The 14,543-nt window shown below is 35.3% G+C and overlaps 1 protein-coding gene across 1 annotated transcript in view; it reads left to right on the top strand.

Moving 5' to 3' along the window:
• Positions 1-14,543, top strand: part of AGMO (alkylglycerol monooxygenase) — a 333,164-nt gene that overhangs the window by 159,995 nt on the left and 158,626 nt on the right. The window contains exons 6-10 of the mRNA XM_021689765.1: positions 2,084-2,150; positions 4,600-4,665; positions 4,757-4,836; positions 8,288-8,422; positions 10,371-10,487. Coding sequence (XP_021545440.1) covers positions 2,084-2,150; positions 4,600-4,665; positions 4,757-4,836; positions 8,288-8,422; positions 10,371-10,487 — 465 coding nt within the window. The remainder of the gene's footprint in view (positions 1-2,083; positions 2,151-4,599; positions 4,666-4,756; positions 4,837-8,287; positions 8,423-10,370; positions 10,488-14,543) is intronic.

Here is a 14,543-nt window from a genome sequence, read left to right as displayed (position 1 = left end):
CTGCCCTCTGGAGAGCTGCAGACCGCCATGTGGCAACATTGCTGCAGCTTCTACCTCAAGAGGGTACAGGACCCTACAAGCTGGGGAGAGTGTGACTACTGCAGCTGTTCAGATTTGCAGAGCAATTTTTAACTGGGTGTTTTAACATCTGTCAGAGATTGCCGAAACATGATTAAACCCCGCTATATAAAGAGTTGCAATCTAGAAATTTATTTGGGACTTTAGAGATCTATTCGTATTTTTCAACTGGCTAACTGGGCGTTATTGTGTATTACTAAGAGTAGTAGTTCCTTTTACGTAAAATTTTATCTTAAAATTTTTCAAACATTCAGAAAAGTAGACAAAATAATAGAATACATTTATGTATATCCATCATTTCAATTAAAAAATCATTATGATTTTGATTCATTTTCACTAGTTATCCTTTTTTTTCTTAATGCATTGCCACATATCTTTTAGCAAAACATAGATCTCATGTCATGTATACTTCAGTTATACAACTCTAAAAAAACAATTACATCTTCCTACATGATGACAATCCCAACATAATTTTTAATAAAAACAGCATTTTTTATCATGCAATAACCCTGTATATAATCATTGTCTTAACCCTCATTGACTATAAAATGTCTATTTTGTTTGGTTTGTTCAAACCAGTATCCAAAGCAAGATCACTCCATTTGGCTGTTTTGTAACTTAAATATCTTTTTATCTTGAGCAGTCCTGTCTCTTTATTTTTTCCCCGTACCACTGACCTGTTGCCAATTCATGTCGGAGTCATGATTGTCGGGGGATGTTTTTTCTCCTAAAGCATCATTTAACTTATTCCTTTATTCCTCATATATCCTCAAATGGAAATAAGCTCTAGAGGTGAATAATTTCTTAAAATATAACAGTGATTGATTTTGTCATTGGTGGGCTCTAACAAATACATTTAGATCATAATTAAAGTAAACATTTTTAATTGTGCCTCTAAAATGGACTCAAAGATGGTGCATCTACAGGTAAAAGACCATTCAGGATTATATTCGAATAAGCAGAAACACCCTAATGCAGTAGGTAACAGCTGTTGCTACATGGCTGAGTATTGGGTGAAACCAACCCTCAACTAACCAGAAAGCAAATGTAATACTATGTTTTCCCTTCCCTAGTTATGTGCTAGTTACCATAAATCAACCAAGACACAGCTGAAAGGTGAAGAACATGAAATGACATGAGACCTGAGTGTGCCTTGACAGTGGTAGGATATAAATACTGTACTGTCTGTAATACTCAGAATATTATTATGTAGATATTTTTTTATTTTTTTTTAATTTTTTTTTAAGATTTTTTATTTATTTATTTGAGAGAGAGAGAATGAGAGACAGAGAGGATGAGAGGGAGGAGGGTCAGAGGGAGAAGCAGACTCCCCGCTGAGCAGGGAGCCCGATGCGGGACTCGATCCCAGGACTCCAGGATCATGACCTGAGCCGAAGGCAGTCGCTTAACCAACTGAGCCACCCAGGCGCCCTATGTAGATATTTTTTAACATTTCCATTTTAAACATGAGGAAACTGAATTATAAAAAGCTTAAATTGTTTTCCCAAGATCACATAGTAATAAATGGAGGTTCCAGGAACTGAATTTCGGCAGCCTAACTCTTAACCTGTCTACTACTTTACTGCCTCTCAGTATAGTTAAAAGCTTACTGTTATTTATTTATTTATTTGAGAGAAAGATTGCACATACACAATGGGTGGGAGAGGGAGGGGGAAGGGCAGAGGGCAGAGGGAGAGAGAGAGAATCTTAAGCAGGCTCCACACCCAGTGTGAGCCCAATGCTGGGCTCGATCTCACAACCCTGAGGTCACGACATGAGCCAAAATCAAGAGTTCGACACCTAACTGACGGAGGCACCCAGGTGCCCCATAGCTTATTGTTATTTTTATATGAATACCAGGAAGTAGAGAAACTTCTTCCAACTCTGAGGCCAAACTTGAAACTTGAAATATCTCTTAATCCACGTGGGCTTTTAATGTGAATATATATACACATTTATTGGTACCTATGTGTATAAATATAAATATTGCTTTTGTTTTAAACAGGTCATCAATAATCTTGGTCCTTTGGAACTGATTATTAATACTCCTAGCCATCATAGGGTTCATCACGGTAAGGAAATTTGATCTTTTTTTCCTGCTTCATTACTCTAGAAACAGTATTATTTTGTATCTTCATCACAATTACTCAGCATAGTCACCATTCACTGTATAAATAGGTATCATTTCTTCCACTGCACCTGGACAAGCCTCATTTCCAAAGCAAAGATTGGAGGAAAAAAAAAAACCACCTTTCTTGGATTTTTCCTTTTTGCCTGGATCTCCTTGGTTGTAATGGAAAACAAGTTAACCACCTGAGGGGATGCACACTTTCTACATTGAAGGAGTCAGTTGAAGGTCACTTCCTGACCCAGTGCTGAGGGTCATTCCTATACACAGCCAGAAAGCCTCTGGTCTTGAAAATTGTTGGGATTTCAGGAAAGCCTAATAAACAGCAGTTCACTTTCTTGCCTAAATTCTGTGAACTGCATTAGCCTGACAAAGAAAATATCTCATGTGGCTAGTGCCTAAGGTTTAAAGACAGCATAAGACTTCACAAAAATGTTTACATGTGTGCACCAAAAGACCTGTACAAGAATGTGCATAGCAGCATTATTTGTAATAGAAAAAAATAGAGATGAAATTCAAATGTTTATCACAGTGAACAGAGAAATTGTAGACTATGCCTGTAATGGGGAATTTTATAGCAATAAAAATGTCCAAACTATTGCAACTTGGGATGGCCTGAATAAATCTCACAAACACAATGTTGAGAGAAGGAAGACAGTAATAAAATAATAAATATTGTTGTACTTCTTTTACAAATTTCCAGGCATCATAGGCAGCACTGGGAGACTGCAGGCCTGCCTTCCCAATCTGCAGGTCCCTTTCCTCCTGGCAGGGAGCAGATGGAAACATAAGCCGCACCCTTCCCTGCCAAGGAACAGGAGAGGGCAGAGTCAGGCTGCAGATGCTCAGTTTCCTCTTCCAAACTCCATAGGCATTTCCTGGAGCATCTAAGTGGCTCAGTTGGTTAAGCACCTGACTCTTGATTTTGGCTCAGGTCATGATCTCAGGGTTATGAGATCAGCTCCATGATGGGCTCCTCACTGGGCATGGGGCCTGCTTAAGATTCTCTTTTTCCCTCTCCCCCTCCCTGCCCCTGCTCATGCTCTCTCTCTCTCCCCGTCTCTAAAAAAAAAAAAAAGAATCCAAACTCCATAGGCATTCCTCAACCCCAAGGGGATTGGTAGTGAGGGGCTGGAAAGGCCAAGGGTTATAGACTGTTCCTTCACATAAAAGGAAACATAAGGAGTGGAGAAGAATAAGTTCACATTGAAGAAGAAATGGTTGCTAGTGTTCTCTGTTTGACTTCAGGGTACCTTCCCACTCATGTTGTTTTGTACCTGGGTTTCTCAGCCTCAGCATTGTTAATGTTCTAGGCCAAACAGTTCTTCATTTGGAGGTGGGAGGTTAGGGGTGGGACTACCCTGTCTATTACAGGATGTTGGTCTTTACATACTAGATGCAAATAATATCTGCCCCCAGTTGTGACTCCCAGCAGTCCTCAGACATTGCCACATGTCCGCTGAGAAGCAAAATGTTCTCCCCACCCAACAGAGAACCACGGCTTAGCCCACATATGGCGACGGGTTGTATGTCTGTGCGTGTAGCCGGCCCCACGCTGCTTTCGCACTGGGGAAGGTTGTCTCTTGTGTCTTCACTTTTAAACATATATTTACTTATATAGAAGCATGTAAAGAAATGACACATAAAGACAGTTGAGTTTGTTGGAGCAATGGCTTGGTAGGTTAATGTTCTTCTTCCTTTGATTTACACTCACGTGAATATAGTTGTATCTATTCACACAATTTTTTTTTATTATTAAAGAAACTGTGCCCAGCTATTTCCATTTAAATTATAATTTGAATACTTTGGAGCAGGAAAAATATATATGTTTTGTGTTAATAAAAATAATCAAGGGTAATTTAATTTTCACTTATGTCTTTTATGACTTAAAAAAAAAAAAGTAGTCTCACTTTAAGTAGAAAATTTTATTCCTGGAAAAGATGCAGAGAAAAGGCGTAGAGATAACTCACTTCAAAAAAAAAAAATGCAAATATACGTATATTATTTATCTTATTTCCTATTGCCTTTGTTTTGTGGGCCATTTAATTTTTAATTATTACTCTTTGATAGTCTTAAAGTAAAATTACTTAGATTTATTCCAGATTTCTAAAAAACTGGATAATTATGAGCAAAAACTTTTTTTTTAAATCTGGGATAATTCTAAATATATGTAGTTTTAAGGAATTCTTTGCTCTTTTTAGCAAAATTAACTCAAAAATAAATACAATAAAAACAGTTAACTAGCAAATAGCATCAGTGAAAAGAGATTCCTAGGAAAATCATTTTGTTGCTAAGTCTTAATTTTGTGCATGGGTTCTAAAATACAATAAGATGTTTCAAAAGCATAACTTCATTTTTCAAAAAAGCCCCTTTTTAAATATTTTGTTTTATAGGCAGAAACCGTTATTGCATAGACAAAAATTATGCCGGTGTTCTTATTATATGGGATAGAATTTTTGGTAAGTAAAATGTATATGAATTTACAAATAGTAATTTAGTTCCTTAACTCACAGAAAGTCAAAGATCATATCCTTAATGTTTATCTTCCAGGGACATTTGAGGCAGAAAATGAGAAAGTTGTATATGGTCTAACACATCCCATTAATACATTTGAACCATTCAAGGTGCAGGTAATGTAACTGATTTTATTTTTTTCTGCATTGATTATATCCTTTCATAAATCTTATAGTGAAAAGAAAGATGAATTGTTGAAAGGCGAAAGTACATTACACTGTCCTGAAAATAAGGGGTTTTTTTTTTTTAACCATGAAAGAAGTTGAAAGTAACTCTGGCACTCCAACAAAATCTTGAATCAACTTGGGTAAAATGCATTTGAAAACAACTCATTAAAAGAACTCATTAAGAACTCTTAAATATATCTACTACCGAGAATTTTTTTAAAAATAGCTCTTTAGCAAACATATTTCTTTCTCAGGACAGACCTGAAATATATTCATGTATTCAGAAGGAGCAGTAGTAAATGCATAATTAAGGCTGATACCACAGTAAGAAAAATATTTGCTTCAAAGCTGCATGACTCTGGTTAGAAATTCAACATGAGGCCTTTGCCCTACTCTTCTTGGACCTAAGTGTCAGGAGCTATTATGAGTTGGTTAGGTCTGTGCATTACCTCACCTGCTAAGACTTGTTGCACTGGACCAGTTTTCTGTTAGACATGTGGTATTGGTTGTTCACTGATCTCAATGGCTGGCACTAGAGAAATGAGGAATGTCTGTGAAGCTCCGATCCATCAGCAACAGACCACCACAAACACTCCTGGGGTTAGGAACTAGTAAATGAGAAAAAGATAAGAATGCTTGAAAAAAAACCAAAAAGGTCAGTCAGCGACAGCTCTGAACAGGGGACCAGGTTTGCAGCATTCAGTAAGGGAAGAAATTACAGGTTCATGTGGGGTCTGCTTTTTGAACCTCTTTCTTGAAAGTTTTTAAGAAATTTAAAAGAACAAAATAAAGTGACATTTATTGAACTTTTACCATGAGCAGGGTATTGCTAACCGCTCCGCACAAATGTTTAAGGTAGCCCTTACTAAAACCTTATGAGACAGTCATTCTTTTTATCCTCGTTTTTTCAAGGATGAAACTGAAATTGCCAGGATTTAAATAAGTCAACCAGCTACCCACAGCAAGCTTAACCAAGGAGGGTTGCAGGCCAAGCCCGAGACTCACCTAGCTCAATAACTTTCGCACTGTGCTGCCTATTTACAGAATAAACCATCACAAATTGCCTCCACTTTTCAAATGAAAGATATTTTTATCTCACACTTCCATACTGAAAACTTGATTATTTTCTTCCTTCTCAATCATAGGCCATTTTTCTCTGTCTCTCTGCCTTTCTCTCTCTCTCTCTCCCTGTTGGACATTACTAAAAATATATCTCTCAGGAGAGTATTAACAAATATGTCACAGTACTTTCTTAATAAGGAACTTTATAGAGTTGAAATTAATTTAAAAATAACACATTGAGAGCTACCACTTTACTTGGTATAGTCTTATCTCTGTAGTAAGGACATTAAAAAGGAAATAGCCAACTTGGTCTCTGTCCTCTGGGAAGGAGCCTTTGAAACTTCATGTGCATATGAATCATAAGAGGATTTATTAAAGTGCAGATTCTGTTCAGTCGGGCTGAGGTGTGTCCAACATTCCGTATTCCTAACAAGCTCCCAGGAGATGCCAAACCTGTTGTTCCCTGGCTGATCCTTTAGGAGCAAGGCTTTGGGAGTGTACACTTCTGCTGAGGCAAAGGGGCTCATATCTGAGACTGAATGGGAGACTAAAAACTGCACAGCAAGGAGCTGGATGATTAGGATTTGGAGGGACCCAGTATTCAGACAACCACAGTATTTATGAGCAGCTGCTGAATCTGTGTTAGGTTCAGTGCCCCAGGCCTCTGCCCTCATGGAAACATTTTGTTATCACAACTGTGTCTGAAGCGTAGGCTTCTAGATGCTCGCTTACATTGTCAAAATGTTATATGGGCACGTTGTGTTAATTAGGAGTTCTTGAACCTACAAAAACATATACTTACTTTCACTTGTATTCCTTTATATTCAGCCAAATTTCTCACCTTTCCCTCAGAGGCATCAAAAGCAAGTAAGATGGCCCCCACTAGTTGGAGAGGGTTGTTTTTTTTTTTTTCCTCTTTATTATTAGGCATAGGACACTCACTTTGCTCTCCTTTGGAGTCCAGGAGTTTCAGGGCATTGGGAAGCAAATAAGAAAGTACTCCTTATTTTAAAATGTTACCGTGTATTTCTCATGGCCTGTATCTAGAATGAGAGCAATAAAATGCAGTCAGGGGCACCAGGGTGGCTCGGTCGGTTGAGTGCCAGACTCCTGGTTTTGGCTCAGGTCATGATCTCAGGGTCCTGGGACCGATTGAGCCCTACGTTGGGCTCCACACTCAGCAGGGAGTCCTCTTGAAGTTCTCTCTCTCTCCCTCTCCCTTTACCCTCCCCACACTCGTGCTCTCTCTTTCTCTAAAATAAATAATTAAATACTTAAAAATAAATAAATAAAATGAAGTCAGTTTTCAAAATAACAGAACAGGTAAGTATATTAATATGTATTGTAACTCCTAAGCACATTATATTTTGTATTATTATTATTTTTTATTATTAAGGCCCAGTGTAAATTTCCATTTGACAGTTCCCTTTTCCTCAAAATCTCCTCCACTAAACTCTACATTGTTCATTAATTGCTTCAGATTCCTTATTGTAATGTTTCAAGAAATTTTAAAACCATTTTTATAATCCTAGCAGTTTAAACTCTTTAAGAGACAATGAAAATGCCAGTAGGACCACAAATTCTCATAGAGCCAAAACTTCTTTCTACATTAATTTATTACTTCACTTATAATAGAAGTCAGCATTCGAGTCTATAGCTCTAGGACTATTTTAAATCCTATGATGCATTACTATCACATGTATGGAATAACCAATTACCCTAATAGCTAATATTTACTGAGTACTTCTTATGTGTGAGCATACTTTTAACTTCTGTACCTGTCAAATGTACAGTGTTCTTTACAGAATGTGAATTCCTACTATAAAACTCAGAGATGGCTTTGAATATTTTTCCTCAATTGTAGACATGATTGTCTAAAACTCAGTACAGTAAATAAAGGGCTGTTTTTTAATCTGTAATATGTTTCCATGTTCAACATTAATATCCATTTAGCAAGACTTTAGAAATAATATCATTAGACACAGATGTTGAGTGCACAGCTGCTAAATTAATTCCATTGGAAGCAAAGACTCAACTCATTTTTTCTATTTTGCTGATTTTCTAAATCATTGTCCTCTTTTTAAATTTCAAAATTATAATTTTTGTGGAGCTTCAGAAATATTGACAAGAACACACTTAAGGGACACAGAAGGAATAGAATGAATTACAATATGCAATTGCATATTAATCTATATTAAATGAATGATACATAACCTGTATATTACAGAAAAAAAAATAAATTGCATTGAATAATAAATAAAATGTATGATTAATTATACTTCATATTTTTGTTATGTGTTTTTCTTATTTTAAATAAGCTATATTTTTATTCTTCTAGTTCCACCATTTAGTTTACATATGGACTATATTCTGGGCCACACCTGGATTCTTCAACAAGTTTTCTGTCATATTTAAAGGACCAGGATGGGGTCCAGGTAAACCAAGACTTGGACTGAGTGAAGAAATCCCAGAGGTAAATAGAGTTCATGTTGGTGATGGTGAAGATTAGTATCATATTGCCAGGTCTACAGTCAGCCTGTATGCGTGTTGACTTCATGCAGATCTGAAAAAAGATGTTCACTTAGGCAGATACTGCCCTTTGGTGCACAACTTACTGACTAGAAACCACCTAGGGGCCAATAAGAATGGTGCCTTCTCCCAGGCAGACACTGCCTCTTACTGGGGAGCATGATTTGGGGAGCAGAGCAGCAGAGACTGGTTTTCAGATCCACTGAAATGTACAGCAAAGAGGCTTTGTGTAATGCAAAAACTCTACAAACACATTCGCTTGGTCACAGAATCCTAAAACGCTAGAGATGGAGGGAGCCTTAAAGATGACTCAGTGTAGCCTTCATTTTATTCATGAAAAAATGTAAAGATGGTCAACATCACTAATCATCAGGGAAATGCAAATCTAAACCACAATGAAATATCACCTTATACCTGTTAGAATGGCTAAAATAAAAAAAGACAAGAAATCACAAGTGTTGGTGAGGATGTGGAGAAAAAGAATCCCCCATATGCTGTTGCTAGGAGTGTAAATTGGTACAGCCAATGAATGAAGGGGCCTGGGAGATTCAAACTTCTAGTTATGAAATGAGTAAGTCACAGGAATAAAAGTCACAGCATAAAGAATATAATCAAGGATATTGTAATAGTGGTATATCAGGATAGATGGTAACTATACTTGTGGTAAACATAGCATAAGGTATAAATTTGTCAGATTACTAAATTGTATACCTGAAACTAATGTAACTATACTGAATTTAAAAAAAGAAATGAAGTCTCTAGAATGGAAGGTCTAAAGTCACACCAAGGTGATGTGGTTATTGGATTAGACCATAACTTCACCCAGTCTCTAGTAGAGTAGTAGTAGCATTAAATTCAGAAATCACATTAAAACCCAAAAGTAAGTGAAGTGGAGATTTAAAACCCTGAAAACCCAATGAAAAATTCAGTTTTAATCTGGAATTCTTATAGAGATGATAAAAAGAAATTTCTTTCCAATCCTTAGGATATAGATTGTGATTCCTTATAATAACTGTCATTAATAGTAATCTAAAAGCAATAGAAAGAGTAAACAATTGTTTGTATCAAAGATAATTGTGAGTATAAAAATTAGCCCATATTACAAGGAAATAAAATCAGTTTTTATTTGAATTTTGTTATTTTTCAAAAATCATGATCTAAATAAGAATGTTTTCTTATCCAGTTATAAAAGCTGCTATGCTGAAATTTCCCAGATGTTTTTAGTGTTGTTCATAATCAGTCATGTAACAATGAGCTGACCTGATTAGGTGAAAATAATTCCCTTATTTCAGCTCAGAAAATTTAGTTAACTCTGATCCATTTATTATTTCTTCTATTTTTCAATAGATAATCCAAAGTGAATATTCTAAAATAATATTTGTGCCTAAATTTGCATTATAAAAGTAGAATTGTAGTATTTCTGGGAAACTCTATAGTTTAGGAAAGTTGTTGCCAATAAACCGGTATTTCCCTTTGAGGCATGATTATCTCCATTAGTAAAATAATCTTCCATTTTTTCTTTTTCTTTACTTTCATGTATAATCATGGACATATTTATGTATTCCTGTTTTCATATTTCATATTTTAATGTTCATTTCGGTTGTTATCATCAGTACATACTGCTGACTCAATTCTTACACTGGTTTATTATAAAGCAGACTAAATCAAAATCATAATGCTTCTGAAATGAAAAACAAGTTTCTGAACTTTTATGTTTTTCTATCCAAAAACAAGAGAATGTTAGATTCATTCTGGGGAAAAAAAGAAAAAAAAAGGAATAGCAAAGCTTTTCTTTTCTTTGTGCACATCTCCTCTCTGCTTAGTGTGAATTTCAATGAGGGCAATAAGCCAGGGAGCAATGTAAAGAAAAGACGTCTTTCTTGTCTTCCTAGGTCACGGGGAAAGAAGTTCCCTTCTCATCATCGGTGTCTCATCTATTAAGGATCTATGCAGTTGCACAGTCTGCTTTGATGCTAGCATTTTATGAAGAGACCTTTGCAGATAAAGCTGTAGGTGATATCCATTTTAAATATCTAGGAAATTTTGTGAGAAAATTATCTGTCACTTTGTCTGAAAATGGAAATTAGCTCCCAATATTATAGCTGTGCTCTGTTTTTTTTTCTGTAATGTCACTTTAATGTTGGCAATATCTCCCATTTAAACAGGTAAGTTAATTCTCCTAGACTATTAAATATAAATTAATTGATTATATCCAAAGTGTTCCTGTGAAGAATATCTATCAAATGGTTTGCCAAAGATATTGTCTAGGCTTTGGGGAAGCAGAATAAAAAGTCTTCCCTGAGAATTTTTAACCACAAACCAGCCCTTACTCAGGGATGGGTCCAGGATTTATACTAACTGTTGATTTATAAACCTAAATTAAGAATATGGTTTAAAGCGTTCTCAGATTAGGTCTTGTGTGTCTAATAGAACCATGTTCAAAGCATGCTTGGAGCAATCCCCTTGAACTCAAGTGTCAGAGTATTCCCAAAGATAAAGTCACAGTGATGATGAACTCAGAGTTAAACAACACAGAAACACACTGGGAGAAAGCAAGCCATCATGACAAAGCCTTAGCAGAAACAACAAAAAACAGAACAAACTCTCAAAAACAACAGATGTTGGAAATTAAAGTAAAACATAAATTTAGTAAATTTAGTATGTTTGAAGAAGCCGAAGATGAAATTGAAAAGAAATTAAAATTATGAAAACTTAAGAACAAGACTATCAAAAATCATAAGGTTCATTTAAAAATCTTCACATTAAACTTCTAGCGCACAAAAATGTGATAATAGACCTGAGAAAGTCAATGATTTAAATAGCAGTTTAAAGGCAAATTAAGAGAGAATTAGTGCATTAATAAATAGAGTCATCCATTATTTAAAAAAATGAACCACTATCCAGTGCTAAAAGACAATGAGATGAAAACAAAACATGACAAGTAATTTTCAGACATAAAGAATAGTGTGGAAAAGTCCAAAAAAAGAAAAAAGATGCAAGAACCAAAAAAAAAATTAAATGAATTCAGATGGATTAGTGGATAGTGAATTCAACCAAAACAAATTAACTTTTTTCAAAGAATAAGTCTGTGCTATTTATAGATATCAGTTCATGAAAACTCCATACTAACAGACATTAATAAATAATACATGCAGAAAAAATATATCTACCATAGGATTACTATTAATAATTTAATATATAAATCCTATAGAATCATTTTTAATAATTACGTACCATTTTAATAATCCTAGTATAGTGGGGTGTCTGGGTGGCTCAGGTGGTTAAGCGGCTGCCTTCAGCTCATGTTATGATCCCATTGTCCTGGGATCGAGCCCCACATCAGGCTCCGTGCTCAGCAGGGAGCCTGCTTCTCCCTCTCCCTCTGCCTGCCTGTCTGCCTACTTGTGCTTTCTCTCTGTCTGTCAAATAAATAAATGAAATCTTTAAAAATAAATAAATAAATAAATAAATAAATAAATAAATAAATAATCCTAGTATAGTAATTCCACTGGAACAATTACAATTATTCCATACGTCCTATATCGTGAATTATAAGAAAGAAGCCTACTTGAAATAGATTACTGGGTGTGTTAGATAGGACTCACTGGTTTTATGTGAGAGATAGTCAACCCAGGGTAAATTTATTAACTCCTATAACTGAAGAGTTTGGGACTATTTCTTCATCAAGCGGTGCTGATCCAATGAGGAAAATAATGTCATCAGGAACTTTCTCATTCTTTCCTGCAGCTATGTTTTTCTCAGTGCAGATTCTCCTACAGACTCTCAGCCTTCGTGGTGGCTAGATGGCTACCAGCAGCTCTAGTTTTAAATACTGCCAAACAAAGAATCCCAGAAGTGAAGGTTCCAAGTTGGAGTCTAATGTTCTGGATAGCACAGAACTAATCAGTGTCATCACTCTATGAATGGGAGAACAGAGTCAGCTCCACAGGATCCTCAGGATCAGAGAGGAAGAAAAGAATGGCTTAAAAGAAAATTAATTAGGTTATAGTACATAGAAAAAGGGAAATAGATTTGAGTAAGCAAAAATAACAAATGTTAGATGTTTATAAATCCTTCTCACTAATAAATATATGACTTAAACTTGTTTTCAAAAAAATATTCTTTAAACACTTATAAAATGCATAGTAACATGTAAACTTTCCTGTGGGATACCCTTACTTAAACTGTCTATGGCGTGCGGGTCTTTTAGAAATCGTCTGCTCTAAGAAACAGAATATCCAATTAAATGTGTCTTAAATATAACTGGAAATTCAAGGGCAAGAGTTTCTGGGGTTAGTTAGTTTGTCAGTTCAAACATGTAGAGGTTCCAAAAAGGTTTCTCTATCATTCTCTTGGCTTTCATCATCATTAAGATAATGACAGCAACTTCAGTCTACTGTACTCACAGACTGTGACCAAAAGCAGCAAGTTCACTTCTTCTATAGCATCTTATAAATTTCATTTTATTTAAGAAGGAGGAAAAAAAAGCCCCAGAATATTTCCCAGCAAATGTCCTTTCATGTCTTATTATTCAAGACGAATTCACATGTCCACACTGAACCAATAACTAACACCAGCTCATGAATTAACCATGAATGAATTATACCAAGGATAAAGAGTTCACTTCCCCCCTGAGCACATTTCTTCCTTATACCTGGATAAAATCAGCCATAGTAATAGTACAGAAGAAATGGGGGCTATTTCCTGGTTGGGCTGCCAATAGTGTGTGGCACAGTGTGTCCTACTAAATAAAATAGGTTTACAGAAAGTTATCATAAACATTACTGAATAATATATTAAAGAAAGCCCATTTTAATTTTTAACCTTATTTAAGGACTTTACTGATTGGTATTATTCTTATGTATTTGTGGATTTTGCATTTAAAATTAATAAGCAAACATTGTTACAAGTAGTGACCCCAGTTTTGAAAGATAAGTTCATATTTGCTCTCTGTCCAAAGAGAATGTTTTTACAAAAACGACAGTAAAATATTTAATAGACTTTTCTGATTATAACAGAAAACAATGAATTAAATTCTAGTTTCCATTTTGTGAAGTGAAATTAAGAAATAGGATACAACGTGACCAGAAATTCTTGAGAATAGGATGGTAGGAAACATACTGGCTCATTGTTTGCTCTTTCGTACATGCACTACAATTAATGAAACCAGTTCCATGTTGTTCTGGGTTCATTTGCCTTTAGCTTCAAAATGAGACAAAATTTGAACTCAAGAATTTATTTCAGGAGCAAAGCTTTCTTAAAAGCAGCATGAACCAAATCACTCTTAGCAGTGCATGTAGATACCAAATTACCATAATGGTGAGACTAAAATTCAAGTATTACATAAGTAACCCATCACTGATTACTTTGTTAAACTACTTTGTTATCTTAATTTTTTCACCTAAATAATGACTGAAATATGCATGTATTCGCAGTTTCCATGGTTGAAAGAGACCAGAAGAAAAGCTAGATCATCTACATCTAAATATCTAGCTCTTGATAGACTTATCAATGTTGAGTACAGTTTGCATTAATGATTTTTTTAGTTGTACTAAGTAAAATACCAAAATAAATTATACCAATTCATAGAAACAAAACTAGAAATTTACCCATTTTGATTTTGAAATAGGAACCCTTGGCATTAAGTTCACCAAGAGAGTTCATGGTTTAGGCATGTATGAGTACTTCCTGGGCAAAAATGTAGCTAGACACAGTGTATATTAAAAGATGCAACTTATAGCAAGGTTTCACAAGATGTTTCTCCTGCCATAAAAAACAGAAACTCCTATAGATATATTGACAAAGAGAAAAACCAAGTGTTGGAATCCTTTTCAAACTGGAATTAGAGTTGGAGACAGCTTCGTTCCTGACGCAAATTAATTTTGGAAGGTGTGTTTGCTTGTTTCCCACATATGTTTCTCCTTGCTAAAAACATGCTGTGCAACTAGGAAAAAAGTTGCTTATTTGTAAGATTCTGTAGTGCCTTTCTAGTCTCAGAGATGTTTAAAAGCATATGAAGACATTAACATCCAACAGCAATATTTTTTTTCCAGATTCACTGTAGC

Source organism: Neomonachus schauinslandi, chromosome 12 (genome assembly GCF_002201575.2).
Source record: "Neomonachus schauinslandi chromosome 12, ASM220157v2, whole genome shotgun sequence".
NCBI classification, from domain to species: Eukaryota; Metazoa; Chordata; class Mammalia; order Carnivora; family Phocidae; genus Neomonachus; species Neomonachus schauinslandi.
The sequence above is the reverse complement of the archived record's forward strand: the minus strand, read 5'-3'. Positions and strand labels throughout refer to the sequence as shown.